The sequence below is a fragment of the Fukomys damarensis genome, unplaced genomic scaffold, assembly GCF_012274545.1.
Source record: "Fukomys damarensis isolate Sample0158 unplaced genomic scaffold, DMR_v1.0_HiC HiC_scaffold_36, whole genome shotgun sequence".
NCBI lineage: Eukaryota > Metazoa > Chordata > Mammalia > Rodentia > Bathyergidae > Fukomys > Fukomys damarensis.
This window is the reverse complement of record NW_022900948.1, coordinates 18,421,164-18,437,847: the sequence shown is the minus strand read 5'-3', so window position 1 is coordinate 18,437,847 and position 16,684 is coordinate 18,421,164. Positions and strand designations below refer to the sequence as shown.

Genomic DNA, 16,684 nt, shown 5'->3' with positions numbered 1-16,684 from the left:
TACAAGACCCCAGTGATGAATGTAACTTTACTTATACCTAAAATGTACCAATAAACAATAAAAAATTACACTGAACATGAAAGTAAAAATGGCATATAACTTCCTATGTGATTAACAACTTTTTAAAAACTACCACTTTCATATCAGTCAGAATTAATAAGGCAAACAATTATTTAAAGATAGTTGCTACACCAGTACAGACAAATGAGTGTTCATAAAACTGGTGAAATTTGAGTAAGGTCAATGTCAACTTCCTGTTTATCATATTGTACTAGATGCTACCACATGGCTAAAATGGGTGAAGGGCACATGGGACCTTGTGTATTTTTTCTTGCAATTGCATATGAATCTACAATTCTATAAAATAAAAATTCTATTAATAAAAAATAATTGTCTTGTTTTACTTACAGCAAAGTTACTCTGAGCTGCGTAGTGCAAGGGTGTTGCTCCTTGGCTGTCAGATGGGATAGTTCCAGACTTATTTCTTTCTAAAAGGAGATGGACAATCTGTGCATGGCCTGAGAACAGACATGACAATGTAGTTATCACACATAAAGAACTTTAAGTAATTCAAAATCTACTTAAAAGAAGAGGGCAAGAAAAATGATGAGCACATAATACAGCACTCACAATGGTTTCTGAACAGCAGCCCTCAGTGAGGCCTCTTCTTAATTTCTTACTAGCTTATGATGATAAGGTAGAGCATAGGTGAAAACTAACAACACTGAAAACTTAATGTTTCCATTGAGAAGGAAATGGCATTGGATATATTTGCCAGATTGAATAAAAAAAGCTATATTAGGTACCACCTCACTGTATTCCCTGGCTTTACTCTGGAAAACAGCTTGTAACAAAAGAGAGAAGGTATGAGGTCTTCTTAGCCTTTGCTGTCTGTTGTCTCAAGGTTCCACACTGCCCAAGCACCAGAACTACACACGTGTTCCATCCTGTTACTCAGGTGGACAAATACAATCTCTTCTATCACTGAAGTCTCCTGACCATTCACTCTTTTTTCTCTCTTAGTCTTTTAACATGTAGGCAGAGATTATTTCAAATCCCACAAAATAAGGGGGCAGGGATGATGAGGTGGTATAATACTCTACAGCACAGTTTGGAGGAAGTAATTCTACAAATACAGAACTGTAAAAAAGATCAAAGACTAAATAAAGCTAGTAACTGTATAGATAGGAAACCTGAATTCCATACTGTATTGTGACAGCATATTGAGGGAGCCAGGCAGCATAGAAGATGCTGAATTAGCAGAGTAAGGATATGTGAATGACAGTCAGGCAGAAAAACAGAATTTGAATGAGAATTATGCTCATCTACTCGTTTTTCATACATAGTTTAAGGTGGAGTCTCCAGAACACAAGTGTAGGATTAAAGGCATCTGTGTCACACAATTAATCTAAACAGCTCATCTTGTTTGAATAAAGAGAAAAATCTAGTAAAGATCATAGAAAAAATATACTCTAGGACAGGGAAAAAGGCACATTATCAGAAAAAAAAGAGCATACCTCTGAAAGGAAGGATCCAGAGGAAAAATTCAGGAAACTGGCATCTTCGACTTAATGCAAAGAGAGATGGTTTCTATGAAACAAAGAGAATGCCCTAAGAAGGAAAGGAAGCAGGCTGAAATGAAAAGGCAGTGGAAGGAGTTAAAGGGAATAAGAGGAGATATAAAGAAATATGCATGACAAAAGGAAATGAAAATACAATCTAGATTACAATCTATATAGGAGGCAGAAAGAAAAAAAATTTATAGAATAAAAAGTTAATTTAGTGATGTGGAGAAACATTTGGCAACTATGCCCACATTCTAAAGAAAAAGAAAAAAATGAAGAAACCACACATTAAAATGAAGTCTAAACAATAATTTAAAAGTTGACCATTAAAGCTGAGTGCAAATATAAACAATGTGTAACTTTAGGCTCAAGATAATAATAATTAGTATTTTAACAAATAATAAGTTTACAGTTAATAAATTGTGCTAAAATCCTTTGTCTTAAATATATGGGAGTCAACAAATGAAGTATTGCTTTTGCCTTTGTCTCAGGCTTCATAATACTCTTGATAAATTTAAAAGTAATCACTGATAGAACCTAACAATCCTTCTAAAACATTGGGCAATTCAGAACCAAATAACAACAACAAAGCTAACCTATATACTAAAAGCAGAAAACAAAGGAAAAACTTTTTTTTTTTTAAATCCCTGAAAATAGTGGGCTGGGGATTTAGCTCAGTGGCACTGTGCCTGCCTCGCAAGCACAAAGTGCTGAGTTTGATCCTCAGTACTGCAAAAACAAAGAAACAAAGAACCCTGAAAATGATAATAATAGCACAATAGTAGAAAAAAGATTGAATTATTTATCTTTTAACTATGACTATTAATGGGTAGGTACAATGTCTTCATTAAAAGAGAAAGACTATTAAATTACACCCTCTTCAAAAAATTTTAACATCTGCATATATATAACATATACATAGTATACAGCCTCCCATCTAAGAAAGCGCCCCCCCAAAACTGTTAAGTAAAAAGCATATATGAAGAAAAAATATCATGGTATTAGCACAAATGTAAATTAAAGCCCTCCTCCTCAAATAAAGGCAGTGACTGTGAAAAGAGGTTTATGCTACCTGTTGTCAATGAACTGTCATTCATTTTATAAGAAGTTAAAAGCTAAGACATACTGAAATTAAAACCAATATTTAACAGAGAATAAATTTTTTTAATTTAATTTTTTTTAAAGTCAGTCTCACTATGTAGTTCAGTTTGGCCTTGGACTGATTGCACAGCCCTGGCTGGTCTCCAACTTGTGGCAATCCTCCTGCCTCACCCTCCTGAGTTCTGGGATTACAGGTGTGTGCCACCATGACTGCCTAACAGAGAATAACTTTATATTACTAAAAATTAAGCATACAGTAGGGGGAGTTAGTTTATAAAATCATTCAACATATCACTTAGAATTACAGAGGACAGCCGGGTGTGATGGCACACTCCTGTAATCCCAGCACTTGGGAGGCTGAGGCAGGAGGATCACTGTGAGTTCAAGACCAGCCTGGGCTACATAGTGAATTCCAGGTCAGTCTCAACTACATAGTGAGACCCTGTCTCAAAAAACAAAAAACAAAAAACAAAAAAAGAAAAAAAGAATTACAGAGGAGATGAAAATCAACAGGGAAAGAGAAGCTATAGAAATCTCCTACATGCATTCATTTCCCCTATTGTTGATCCTTTATTTACAGTCAACTTACCTAGTAAAGCTGCCCAGTGAAGTGGGGTTCGAAATAAATTATCATAAGATGTGATATTGCAGCTTTCATATGAAGTTAAGACATCAACCACTGTCACATTTCCATCAGCGACTGCAAAGTGAAGAGGGGTGCGACCCTCATAGTCTTGCCAGTTCAATAAAGACTCTGTTGGAGCAGCATCCTATTTTTAAGGAACCAGAGATCAGACATTTGTGGAATCCTCAGTAAATTCATAGAGCACAAACACTGACAGAAGTTTTCTAAACAAAACCTCTACATTCTCTACAGGCACAAATAAACTGGTAAATCCAGAGAAAGTGTTCAGTATAAATCTTTAAAAATTACTTTTTATATTTCACCCTAAGAAGTACAGAAAAGAATGTAATAGCTACCATTTACTGACTATATTAAAAATGTATTAATATTTTGCCTAATGAGCTTTTGTATCTGTTATGGATTCAGCTAAAGCTGTGTTTCGTATTTTTGTACATATGTATGCATCTATATACAAGAAACATATACAAGTAGGTCTATAATAGGTCTATAAAAGGTTTATTTTGGACAGTTTTGTGGGTTTCAGTCCATGGTTGCTTGGCGCCTTGACTTTTGGGCCTGTAGCAAGGCAGCATATTACAGCAGGGAGAACATGGAGAAACAGAATTTATCCCCTCATGGCTAGGGAATATGAGGAAGAGGAAGGGTCCTAAAGTTACCTTGAAGGGCATGCTCCCACTAACCTGACTTACTCCCTTCAGGCCCCATCTCTCAAAGGTTCCATCACCACCCAATAGTGCCTGAGGCTGGTGACCAATCTTTCAACACATGGGTCCCAAACAGTATTTTGTTAAAGGCCACACCTTGGCCACATTGTAGTATGCCAAAGAGAACTTTAAAAAGCAGTCTAAGAGAAAAGACAGGTCATCCATAAATCAAAGACAATTAGACCAAGGATAGACTCCTCCAGTAACAATGAAAGAAAGAAAGCAACCAAATAATATCCTGAAAAAGCTGAGAAAATGAACTACATAGAAATGTGTATACAGGAAATCTATGTTTTCATGAGCCAGGATGAAAGGCAGATATTTTTAGCAATTAAAAACAGAATACACTTCACACCTACTGATCTACATAAAGAATAGAAGTTCTTAAACAGTAACTTTAGAAGGAAAGCTTGAGATTCAAGAAGTGCAAAGATATTAGTGAACACACAAGTAAAACTAATCCTTGTATATATGAAAGAATAACTTTAAAATCTTATTCGTGTCTCAAAAGTCTAATTTGTGTATTGAAAGCAAATAAAACTAAATATTGCATTACCTTAGCATGTAAAATTGAAAGTTGGGTCAGAGTTATTAGAAAATTTCAATTAATCTACTTTTGAGTATTCAAAATTAATAAGTAATTTAGCAAATTAGGTATATAATCAATGAACCATAAAATCAATTGTATTCTTCTATATCTGCAACAACCAGTTAAATGCCCTATGTATAATCAAAAGTGCTCAAAGTAGCACTCTTGATTAAAAACTGAAAATAGTTAAAACATCTCAGTAGAATAAATAATAATGAAATACTATGTAACAGTAAAAATTAAATGGATACTATGTAACAGTAAAAATTAATACATTACAGTTACACACAATAATATACATAAAATCACCAGCATAAGACTGAACAAGAAAAGCACATTCCAAAATAATACATACAATATGAATCTGTATACAAAATTTAAAAACATTAAAAACAAAGCTGTACATTTTTTATGAATACAAATGTGTACAGTAAAACTAAGGAAAATCAGCAGAAACAAACACAAAATTGAGGACGGTCTTTGCCTCCAAGAAAGGAGAGAATAGGGGAGTATTCAACTCGGGATTTTAAAGGCATAATGGTAATGTACAGTTTTTTAAACTCAGCAGTGACAACATGAATTTGTTGTTTCTATATCCTTTATAATGTACACACATTTCACTGATATTCACTTACATCTATTCATTATTATTTAATAAAACAAGTATAAAATGATGTAAGAGAATTATAAATATAAAATCAAGCAAAGAGTTTAATAGGGGACAGGAATGAGAGTGGTGTGGGGGAGTGGATGCAACCTCTGAGAGGTCTTAGTGGTATTGAAATGTTCTATTTTTGGGGAGATGGGCCCACATATTTGTTATATTCTTTGGTTCATAATTTGTTTGTATATCGTACATATGCTTTTTCACGTGTTAGATATTTCACAATTTTCTCAAAGGATGTTCAGGTCTAGACCACCGTTCTGTACTCACCAGAATGCATCTCACTGTATGTACAGCACTTGGATCTTTATGGTTGGCTGCCCAGTGCAGGGGGATCTTGCCTTCAACATCAGGAATCCCAATGTTGGAATCATGCTTGATCAGCAGCTTCACGTGCTCAGGATTGTTGTAGTAGGCACTCCAATGCAGAGCTGTTTGCTGCAAGAGTGAGAGGGTGGCAATTAAAAGCAGAACAAAATAACAGGTAACTTTCCCAAAACTTTCATTGTGATAGGCACCATTATAAGTATTTTACATTACATGGTCATTATCACATCTCTGGGAGATAGGAACTCTTTAATTTGCATATGACTGATGAGAAAAACAAACACAAGAAGGATGAATAATTTGAAAGGACATAAAGATAGTAACTGGATGAAGAGATTTTTAACCTAGGTAGTTGACTCCAGAGTGTGTGTGTGTGTGTGTGTTTTTTTTTTTTTTTTTTTTGTTGGGGCTTAAACTTGGGTCCCTGTGCTTGAGAGGCAGGCAGCAGCACCACTGAGCTAAATCCCCAGCCACAGAGTCTGTACTCTTAATCAAGAGTCATGTAGTTCAAGTACTACAATAATAACAAAAAGAAAGATGAAAGCAGCCCAATAATTTATAAATAATTATCAATAAAATAAAACTAAAAAGGAAAGTAAAAAGCACCACTGAGCTAAATCCCCAGCCACAGAGTCTGTACTCTTAATCAAGAGTCATGTAGTTCAAGTACTACAATAATAACAAAAAGAAAGATGAAAGCAGCCCAATAATTTATAAATAATTATCAATAAAATAAAACTAAAAAGGAAAGTAAAAGAGAAAAGGCAATGATGTAACATTAAAATAATCCTTAATTCTGGAGATGAAAATGGTCCCTGAACATATTTAAATTGCTTCTTGCTCTTATAGTCTTATCTTATTCTTTTTTTCATTATTTAGAGAATACTTTATTAGTTTCTGTAATCAAACCCATGTAGATATGACCTTACATATTTAGTATGATGTGTTACCCCTGTACACATGGAAAAAAAATAAAAAATAAAAATAAAAATAAATTAACATTTCTAGTCCAATGTGGTTGTCCATTTCTGTACAATGCCAAGTTAACACAGTAAATTGGGATGACTTTTTCCAAAGTTGGCAGCACTGTTAAAGTTTCCCAAAATTCAATTTATATATATATGTGTGTATATATATATATATAAAAAGACTAATAATAATAGTATGTTATGCATCGATAGCAGCAACAGCTTTTCCAGGTTCTGCAGTCATCTGAACAAAATTATAGACATTCAGCACATTCCATTAAAAAAAAAGAATAATATCCAGAAAACAGCAAAGTTCTGTTGCTGTTGTGGTACCTGGCACCATTTTTTCTATTAGCCTCTTAATCATCATCGGGAAAGAGAACAATCCAGAGTAATATCATTAAATGTAGCTCTGATAAAGCACGGTCCCTACTATGTATCCTAAAGCAGGTACTAGATATTTTACATTCATAGAGGTATGATACAGTACCGTCCTACATCAATAATACTAGATTCAGTTTTGGTTTGAAATTTACTTTGTCTGCAAATAAGAGTTCTACCCCTGTTTTTTTCTGAGCTCCTGTCACATGGAGAATTGTTTTCTATCTTTTCACTTTCAGTCTATGGGCTTCTTTTTGCACTAGGTGAGTTTCTTGTACACAACATATTGCTGGACTTTGCTTCTTATTCCATTTTGCCAGTATATTTCTCTTGATTGGTGAGTTGAGGCCATTGACATTGCTGTTATAACTGATATGTACTGACTTATTATTAGCATGTTATTGGCCTTTTTTTTACTCTTTTTAGTTTTTCACCTTCTCCTTTTAATTTCTTGCCTTGCCTATTTGATTTGCTCTGTTGGGCCTCATGGTGTTGTTGACTTCATTGTATTTTTCTAGGATCTTGTTTAGAATTGCTTGTAGTGCTGGTTTAGTATTGTGTAGTTTCTCAGGTGTTCTTTGTCATGGAAGTGTCTTAAAAAATGGAAATAAAGTGTTTGTAAATGGGGAGGGGAGGAGGGGGTGAAGGGAAGGCAGGGACAAGGGGAAAAATGAGAATCAAGACCTATTATGTAAAGGTACAGAATCCCAATGATGAATGTAATTGTATTGTATATGTAGATTGTACCAATAAACTCAATAAAAAGAAAAAAATATCAATAAAATAAGTGATGATTTTGATATTGCAAATCTAGTTATCATCACCTTAGAATTTGACTGATGATTTGAATGCTAATAGCTATAAAAAATACATGCACCAAGAATTTATAGATTTGGAGTCTATTTCTTATATCAAGATAAATTTGTATTTTATTATCTTTTAATAGGATAAATGTTAGACCTAGTTACTGATGAAAAGATACATTTTGAAAACACGGCAGTACTTGATTTCAAAGGGAAGCTAACAGTGATTATCCTGAACTTGTAAAAGTTGTATCTTCAATAAACTTGCTGTCCTTTTTTTTTTTAATTTATGAGAAAATTGAAGCATACAGGAGTTAAGTAATTTGCTCGAGGACACAGAATAAATAAATAAGTCATGGATTCTGGACTGAAATCCAACAGATCTTCTGCAAAAGCCCAGGCCACACTATCCCCTGGGCATTTGGCCACCACAAATCTAACTACTTATAGTAACCTTTATGACCTTCTGTCAGATATTGGACTTTAGAGTTAAATAGGCCTAAATCTAAATTCTAGTTCTACCACTTGGATCTTGGGCAAAAACTTAATCTTCTTTAGCTTCAGTCTCCATCTGTAAAGAGGAGATACTACCTACCACATGGTAGCTGGAAGGATAAAATGATAGTATGTAAGCAAATACTTTACTGAGATTTATGGAGACATGTTCTGCCTTATGTATGGGTGGTAATTAAGACATTATTACTTGAAGTTACATATCTCAAAAGGAAGCATTTACTTTCTGCTCTCATTTGCCCTCCATGTTGCCATGCATTACCTTGTTTTTATCCTGGGTATCCACTTCGCCTGGTGCCATAAATTTCAGCAGAAGTGCCAAGCACTTCGGGCTCTTGTGGCGGGTGGTCAAGTGCAAAGGTGTCATCTCTTCTAGATCCTTTTGCATCCAGTTTGCTCTACGTGTAAGTAAGAGTTTCATGAAACGATAATTTCCCTAAATATAAAGAGAGAGGGAAGGAAAGAGGAGAAAAAAAAGACAGAGAGATTGAGAGAGAGAGAGGGAGAGGGAGGGAGAGATTTTACTTTGGAGTAATTTCTTAAATTTAAAATATTGTAAGTATTTTAACAATTTTCCTAGAGTATAACATTCAGAGAAACAAATAAAGAAATGCTTTCAAAACCCACTAAACTAACAAATGTTTTATTTTTTATGTTTCTTTTCTAACCACTTTCTAACACAAATATAATTTACACAGTGGTTGATCAATATTTTATTGGGTAAAGCAACACATTTTATTTATCTAGTCTAATAATGCTAAATATTTGGAAAGTTTCCCAAGTTTTCTATTGTAGAAAAATGCTTTAACATACACATTTTTTTACAACACATTTTTTTTAAAAAAACTTTTTTATAAGAATAAATTATCAAGGGGCCCAGGATTTAGCTCAGTGGCGCCAGTCCTGCCTGGCAAGCACAAGTTCCTGAGTTTGATTCCTGGTACCGTCACAAAACCAAACAAAACAAGAATAAATTGCCTGGTCAAAGAAGTTTGTAAATTTTTGTGTTTTTAGTATATTTTCCAAATTATTATCTGTAATAACAACATGTGGGTAAATTGTTTTCAGCGTGTTTTGACCAATATATTATAATAACCTTGTGAGACAAGCAGAAATATTAAACCCCCAATTCATAGATAAGGGAACTGAGACGCAAAGGAGTGAAATATCTTGTTCATGGTCCTCTGTTTAATACAGAGGGGGTGGTTAGTTTTCTCGAAGTGCGCTATTTACAGAAAGAACTAAAGAAGCGGCTCACACCAAGTTCATACCCTCGACTCATGGGCTTGTACTCCCATCTAGAAGTCAAGCTAGGCTACCCACTAGCGTGCAGTGCTCTCTCTTTCTCCAATCTGGAAAAAGAAACTCCAGTACAAGACCTGCCACAATACAATGTTGGGGATGCAGGCCAGCCATTACATAGTGAGTCTGTATTATGGGAGAGCTTAGAAACAAAACAAAAAAATTATCTACAAATAGTTCTTTAGGGCTTTTCTCTAAGATTTAATTTCTCCTAGTTCTGGCTAGAAGTCCCCTTATGCTTGGTGCCACACATATTTCAAGGTCAAAATGAACCCCAGGTATTGCATGATCAAGTTCTTTGCCTAAAACTACCTATCTCTCCCCACTCAAAGCACAGCTGCAGGCAGGGTACTGGCTTTTTCCATCTTGTCAGACACTCTGTGTCCTTAACTTTTTGGGAAGTGGGGCCTTTTTGGTGTAATGATGCATTGGGGAGCTATCAGAATCAGTAAAGAAGACATTTGTTAATCAAGCAGATGACTCACAGAGAAGAACAAAGCAGATGAGCTAGAGCAGCAATGTGGTCAGTGCACAGGGGTGCAGGAAACTGCCTGCTTGCCCACACAGCCAGAGCCAGGATTACCTCTGCGAGGGCTTGGGCAGAGACAGTGAGAGATCAGAGAGAGGTTGGGATGGCAGAATCCCTAAGACCATCCATATGAGACGAGCAGACGTACAATGGACTGAAAAACCAACAGACTCAGCTTGATTATTTCCTCTCAGAGAGACTCTCTGTTGCAACCCTAAGCGCAGAACTTATTTTGTTATTCTTTAATCACTTTCCATTTCCTTCACAATACTTTTCTCAGACTGTAGTTACAGATGTATTTGTTTCCTTTCACTGTGATCTCCCTCATCAACTATAAGCTCCATAAAGGCAGAGGCTATGTTTTATTGACCACTGTGTTCACCATAGTTCCCGGCACAAAATAAGGGCTTAATAGATATAAATAAATTACAGGAAGGACAGAGTACAAAGAAATGAAAAGTTCCAGAAGTTTTTGTTTTCACTTAAAAATTATTTACAGTTGCTGTATTAGTTAGATCATATAGTTCAAAACCTTAGTTCTCAAATAACTGGTACTGTCATTGTTACTTTTATATATTTCATTTATGAGCTTCATTAGTCGTGTACATGATTTACCGCAAGTCATCTTTTTCAGTGCCAGCTCTTGAGAGGAAAGGTACTACAATTTCCTCAAGAGGGCGCCCTGCTCTAAATTTCTTGTCATCTTTTCTTTGGAAAAAGAAATAGTGCCCAGGAGAAACAAATCTATATGACACTTCATACTGAAAAATAAGGTTTGCCCTTTCTGAGCGTAACATTTCAAATATTACAGAATAATTCATCATGACCTTTTAAAGCTATTCAATCAGACAATCATTTTGATTGTAAAATTAGAGAAAATAGAAGGAAAGTAGCGTGTGTTCAGATGATGGCTGCGTTATTGACACAATACCAGTTGTATTTATGCTTCACATTATTCTAGTAACTCTACCTTCACAAAACATGGTACATACCTGTAATGTTTACTCATTCACTCACTCAACAAACATTCACTGAGCCCTGTTATGAAGCAGGCGATAGTACAATGTTTGCACTGCATTTTACTTATTACAAAGCCTTTTGACACAGATTTCATCTTTCTCCTCATGGAAGGATCATGGAAAACATTGACAGATTAAATAAAACATCTTTCTATACTTCCATTTCTTCATCTGTAAAACAGGGATTTTTCACTATATTATGAAATTATTATGCATGTGAGATAAGACAGATAATACTCATTACAGTGAACAAAGCAAATGCTCAGCAAATGTTTGCTAGTATTATTCTGAGCAGTTTTCCAATATGGAGGTGGCAGCAAAACACAGTCAGGTGAAACCAAGAATGACCCACAACAGAAGGCAGGTAGATAGAATTGTTTGCAATATTTATAGTTCAGCTAGTCATTAAGGAGAGAAACACAGGAACAAGTAAAAGCAAAATAGTTGGAATGGTATAAATAATGGTTTTGAAATAAATAATGGTCTTTCTGCTTGTTTATTTCTTACATCGAGAAAGAGGTCTATGCCTTTCCTACAGGTCATGAGCTCTAGGACCAATAGAGACACAACCAAGAGGAATTTGGCTGGGACGCTGATGAGAGGTCAGCTATTTGAAGTTTGGCTTTTCCTGTTTTGAGGGACAGAGAGTTATTATCTGTGATAGCTAGGGCAAGAAACACTAAAATTCACGTGAACAAAGGGCACCCTCCATAGGAAAATTCAATCTCTGTGTATGAACGAAGGGGTAAAGAACTTAAAAAACTAAAGACAAGAGTAGGGCTGAGGTTGCAGTGCACTGGGAGAGTGCTAGCCCAACCGTGCAAAAGGCCCTGGGTTTGATCTCTGATACTGAAAAAAGAGAAAAAAATCAGGGGAATATTTCCAGTGTCAGCAGAAAAGGAAGAAATTAGATCAGAGACTGGGAGGAGCAAGTTTATTTGTCAGTCCTCTGAAGGTTGTTCAATCCCATGAAAAGGATATTTTAGGCCACTTTGCTTCCCACAAAGCCCCCTCCCACACAAAAATAGACAAAAGTCTCAACATTTGATTGATCTTGAAATAAGGACTCATTTATTTTTTAGGGCTATTCTTATAGTGCTAATAGTTGGGGTAGGATATGGAAGTTATTTAGTACAACCTCTTAGAGCCACATAGAAATTGGTCCTGAGTTGAGGACTGCTTGTTTTGGGATCTATTTTTATAACTTCTGACTGGGCAGAAAATAATATAAGAGTGAAGGAGAAAACTCTGATACTAGGTGAGCAGAAATAAGGAAGCTGAGGTCACAGGTAGGCCTTGACTTAGTCATTAAAAGGACATTACTCTGATACGAGCTAGTCCTTTGGACTGCTGAAATGTGAAAGATTTACACAGAGAAATGTCTCTGAAACAGTAAAAATATATTATTGTTTTGTTTTTTATTAGTCTTAATTCTCATCTTAATTTTCCTGTAATTATTAAACTAAGGGTTTTATCATGTGTGAATCACTTGAAGAATTATGACACTTGGATTTTCCCCATATATATGAAAAGATCAAAATCTTTTTAAGAGTGAAAGAGAAAAAGTTCTTTGACCTGTAGAACAGTGCTTGAAATGAATCTGCGAAACAAATCAGCTCCTAATGTTCATTAAAATTTTATAGTTTTGCCTATCCTGTTCTCTTGAGATGAATTATTTTTTAAGTATATAGTTATTTAATCTTAAAAACAACTTTATGGAGAGTTTGAGAAAAAGTATTTATATAGCTTTTTTTACCAAAAAAGAAAAAGAAATAAACCAAGCTGAGTATGTGTATGTCTGTAGTCCCAGTGCTCTAGAGACTGAATAGGAGGATTACAAGTCTGAGCCCATCCCGAACAATTTGGGCTGGGGATTTGGCTCAGTGGTTCCGCTGCCTGCCTCACAAGTGCAAGGTCCCGAGTTTGATCCCCAGTACCAAAAAAAAAACCAAACCAAAAACAAAAACAAAAAAACAAAACCTGAACAACTGAGAGCTTGTCTCAAAAAGGGGGAGGGAACTGGAGATGGGGCTCTGTGTGAAGGCACTGGGTCAAGTTTTGATTTCCACTATTGAATAAAAAATAAACCAAACAGGGCCAGGGATTTAGCTCAGCAGTTCAGTAGCCTGCCTTGCAAGCACAAGGACCAGAGTTCAATCCCTGGTACCAAAACAAACAAACACATACAGCTGATGCTCTTTTTTGTGTTTCCAATTACCATCTCTTCTTCTTTGGAAACTACATCAATTGTGTGTTTATCATTCCAATGATTTTTAAATACTTTTATTTGATACCTATATATCTATAAATTATATGATTATATATAATTATATTGCTTTGCATGTTCTGAATATTTTTTTTTTGGTACTGGAATCGAACTTGGGCCCTTGCACTTGCAAGGCAGGTGGCAGAACCACTGAACTAAAACCACAGCCATGTTCTGAATCTTTATAAAATGGCTCTGTATGAGTCATTGGCCATCTTTTACTCAAAGATTTAACCAAATTGCTTGGCTTATACATTTTCACTGAAGCAAGTATTTTATTACATGAAAATATTTATTCTTCTCCAAAGGGATATTTAGTACATTTCTCATTTTGACTATTACAAATAGTATTGTAATGAATTTTCTTATACATATGTCCTGGTAAATGTGCAAAAATTTCCGAAACTTCTACTCCACACTGCATTCCCATGAGTAATATATGAGAATTTGTTTCTTCGTATCCTGATTAAACTTGGTTTTATTGGACTTTTGCCACTGTAATTGATATACAGTTGTGTTTTATCTTAAATTTAATTTGCATTTTCCTAAAAGAGTTGAAACGTTGGGTTGACCATTTGGTTCTTCTGTGAATAGCCTTTTTATGTTTATTCTTTTGAAACTTGGCTGTTTGTCTTTTTCCTACTGGAATTGTTTTTGTTTTTGTTTTTATACAGGGGGAACACAGGACCTTGTGCTTGTAAGGTAGGCACAGCGCCACTGAGCTAATTCTCCAGCCCTGGAATTCTTTATATATTCTGGATACTAATTCTTGGTTAGTTATGCAAATATCTTGTCTCTTTGTGGAGCTTATCTTTTAGCCTTACTTGGGCTCTTCCATTATGAATGAATAATCTGGAATAATGATACCTTTAGCTCTTTAAACATTAGATTTCTTCATATATTTTGCATTTTTTGTTTAAAAGTGAATTTTAATGAGAAGACTGCTGTTGTTTTTCATTTGTTCCTTGGCTCACCCATTTTGCTTAGACTCAGCACCTACTAGTTTATTATAAGAACCTGGTATTAAATCTCTTGGAGCCCTGTCTCTAGTGATGTTAGAGACACCACAGTTGTCACAGAGAATGCATAGCTTTCTGGTCCTGAGGCTTGGATTTTGTCTTGTTCCTGCTACTTTTCTACACAATTTGCTTCCTCTAAAGCACTGGCCTCATATTAAGACAGGAATATCCAAAACCTTGAAGTATCTCCTTTGCTTTAGCAATAATACAACCAGTTTTCAATCTCTTTGTAAACAGACAGGGTTATCTTCCTGAGCCTAATGTATCTGAAATGATATGCTTCAAGACTGCTGTCTGTTCTCAGTGCCTTTATCACTAACTTCTGGACAATTTGCAGCTGATCTTCAAAACATTCTGAGATCCCACTTCTACATTTCTTCAACCAGATGGTTACCATATTTTTATATCTGGCCACTAGGAGCCTTTACTATTTGCCTCCTCTTCAGCTAAAACATTTACTTTAACAGAGCTCAATGCCTAAAACTTGGCTAATACTATCTACAGCAGCTCTTTCTTTAGCGGAAGACTGAAGAGACCAGATATTTTAAAAGAAACAGTAATTTAGGACCTACATGTTTCCCTATTAATCTCTTTTCCTTTTTGTTCTCTCTGCATCCCAGCACTTATATTTATCCTACTGTACTTAGAGGAAAAAATATTCACTTATATACAAATGTTTATTTTTTTTGTTTCATTTATAGGGTTGCATATATTTGTGTCATGGAACTACTGTAACTATACTTTTTTTTTTTTTTTTTTTTGTACCAGGGATCAAACTTGGGCCCTTGCGCTTGAGAGGCAGGTGCCAGAACCACTGAGCTAAATCCCCGACCCTGTAACTAGACTTATAATAACACATACAAATGTGAAGACATTCTGTAATATTTCACTCTAAATGCTAACTGTATTATGTACCAAAAATACATTACTTAATATCAAAATTGAAATAATAGAAACATGATTTGTTATTAACTCTAATGATATCTGTATAATTGTATATTTATAAACTCTCAAGGCATTTACCATATTAATTTTTAAAGAGAACCACTATCCCTAGGAAGTATATAGGTCACAATTAGCAGCAATCAGTAAAACTTGTCTATGATGGTTGCAGTCTCAAATGAGTTTTGGAAACACTGCAATAGTTTTGGAGGAGGAAATGTGTTAGGAGCCCTGAGTGTGGCTGCATGAACTTACTGGGCATGTCAAAGATAGAAAACCTTGATTCCTCTTTACTGGAGCCATTTCTCAGAGCTGAATTTGCAACCATCTATGGGCATGAAGTAAGATCACCCACAGGGATGAAAAGCAGGCTTGTTTAATATTATTAAAAAGCTGGTGGTTTACAAAATCCAGCATTTCCAATGTCATATGTTATGATTTGAATATGAAATGTCCCCCATAATCTCATGTGTTTAAGGCTTGGTCCCCAGATGATGGCACTATGGGGAGGTGGTGGAATTTAGGAGATGAGGCCTTGTGGTGGGAAGCAAGTCGCTGGGGGAATGTCCTTGAAGGGTGCCTCTTTTCTCCAGCCTCTTCCTCTCTCCCTCTCTTTCTGCTTTTTAGCTGTCATGAGGCGAGCAGCCTTTTCCTCTGCCATGATGTTCTGCCTCACCACAGGCCCAGAAATGATAGGGATATGTGACCAGGGGCTGAAATTTCTGAAACCATTAGTCAAAATAAGTCTTTCCTTTTTAAAAATTGATTTTCCTACGTATTTTGTTACAGAGATGGGAAGCCAATATACTGTGCAAACCTCTATGGATTGAGTCCTCTAGTGTGCCCATGATAGTTGGGGAAAAGGGAGACTTATGCAAGAATGCAGGTATTTCCACCTCTTGTTATGCCATCAGCAATACAGATTCAGATTTTTGTTTCCAATGAGAGCCTTGTGTCTTCTGCTACAGGACACAACTTAATTTGTTATCTTGTTGGGTAAAATTAAATCCCAGACTGACAGGAAAATGAAAAAGGAAGTGCTATTAATTTGATGCTGTATGAGGTAATTTAAATGATTTGGTCACTCCCCAGTCTCTGTTGCTGAGATTAATCAGAGTAGCTGATGAAGTGGCATACTTTTGTCAAGAAAATGTAGGGCTGAGGGACAGGTTGTTGGGAAAGGCAATCTATCACAGTCCTAAGAATCTCTGCATGTTCTTATTGTGTATGAAATGCAAAAATGTTGACCACCATTAGGTAACTTTTCAAGGCTGTGTTTGCAAAAAGCAACTGGAAGGATGAAGTCATGTTTTCCTCTAGGTTAACTTACTGCCTATTATAAGAAA

General features: G+C 35.5%; 1 protein-coding gene across 8 annotated transcripts in view; it reads right to left on the bottom strand.

Annotated features, from left to right (window-relative positions):
* The window catches only part of Invs (inversin), a 137,021-nt gene that overhangs the window by 52,027 nt on the left and 68,310 nt on the right, over positions 1-16,684 (bottom strand). For 6 of the 8 annotated variants that reach the window (XM_010614358.3, XM_010614364.2, XM_010614357.3 and 3 more), the window contains 4 exons: positions 8,524-8,697; positions 5,540-5,707; positions 3,256-3,436; positions 409-518 (listed from right to left, as the gene is read on the bottom strand). In XM_010614358.3, the coding sequence (XP_010612660.1) occupies positions 409-518; positions 3,256-3,436; positions 5,540-5,707; positions 8,524-8,697 (633 nt within the window). Of the gene's footprint in view, positions 1-408; positions 519-1,517; positions 1,579-3,255; positions 3,437-5,539; positions 5,708-8,523; positions 8,698-16,684 lie in introns of those variants that run through there. The other 2 variants (XM_010614362.3, XM_010614365.3) reach the window with 2 other exon arrangements.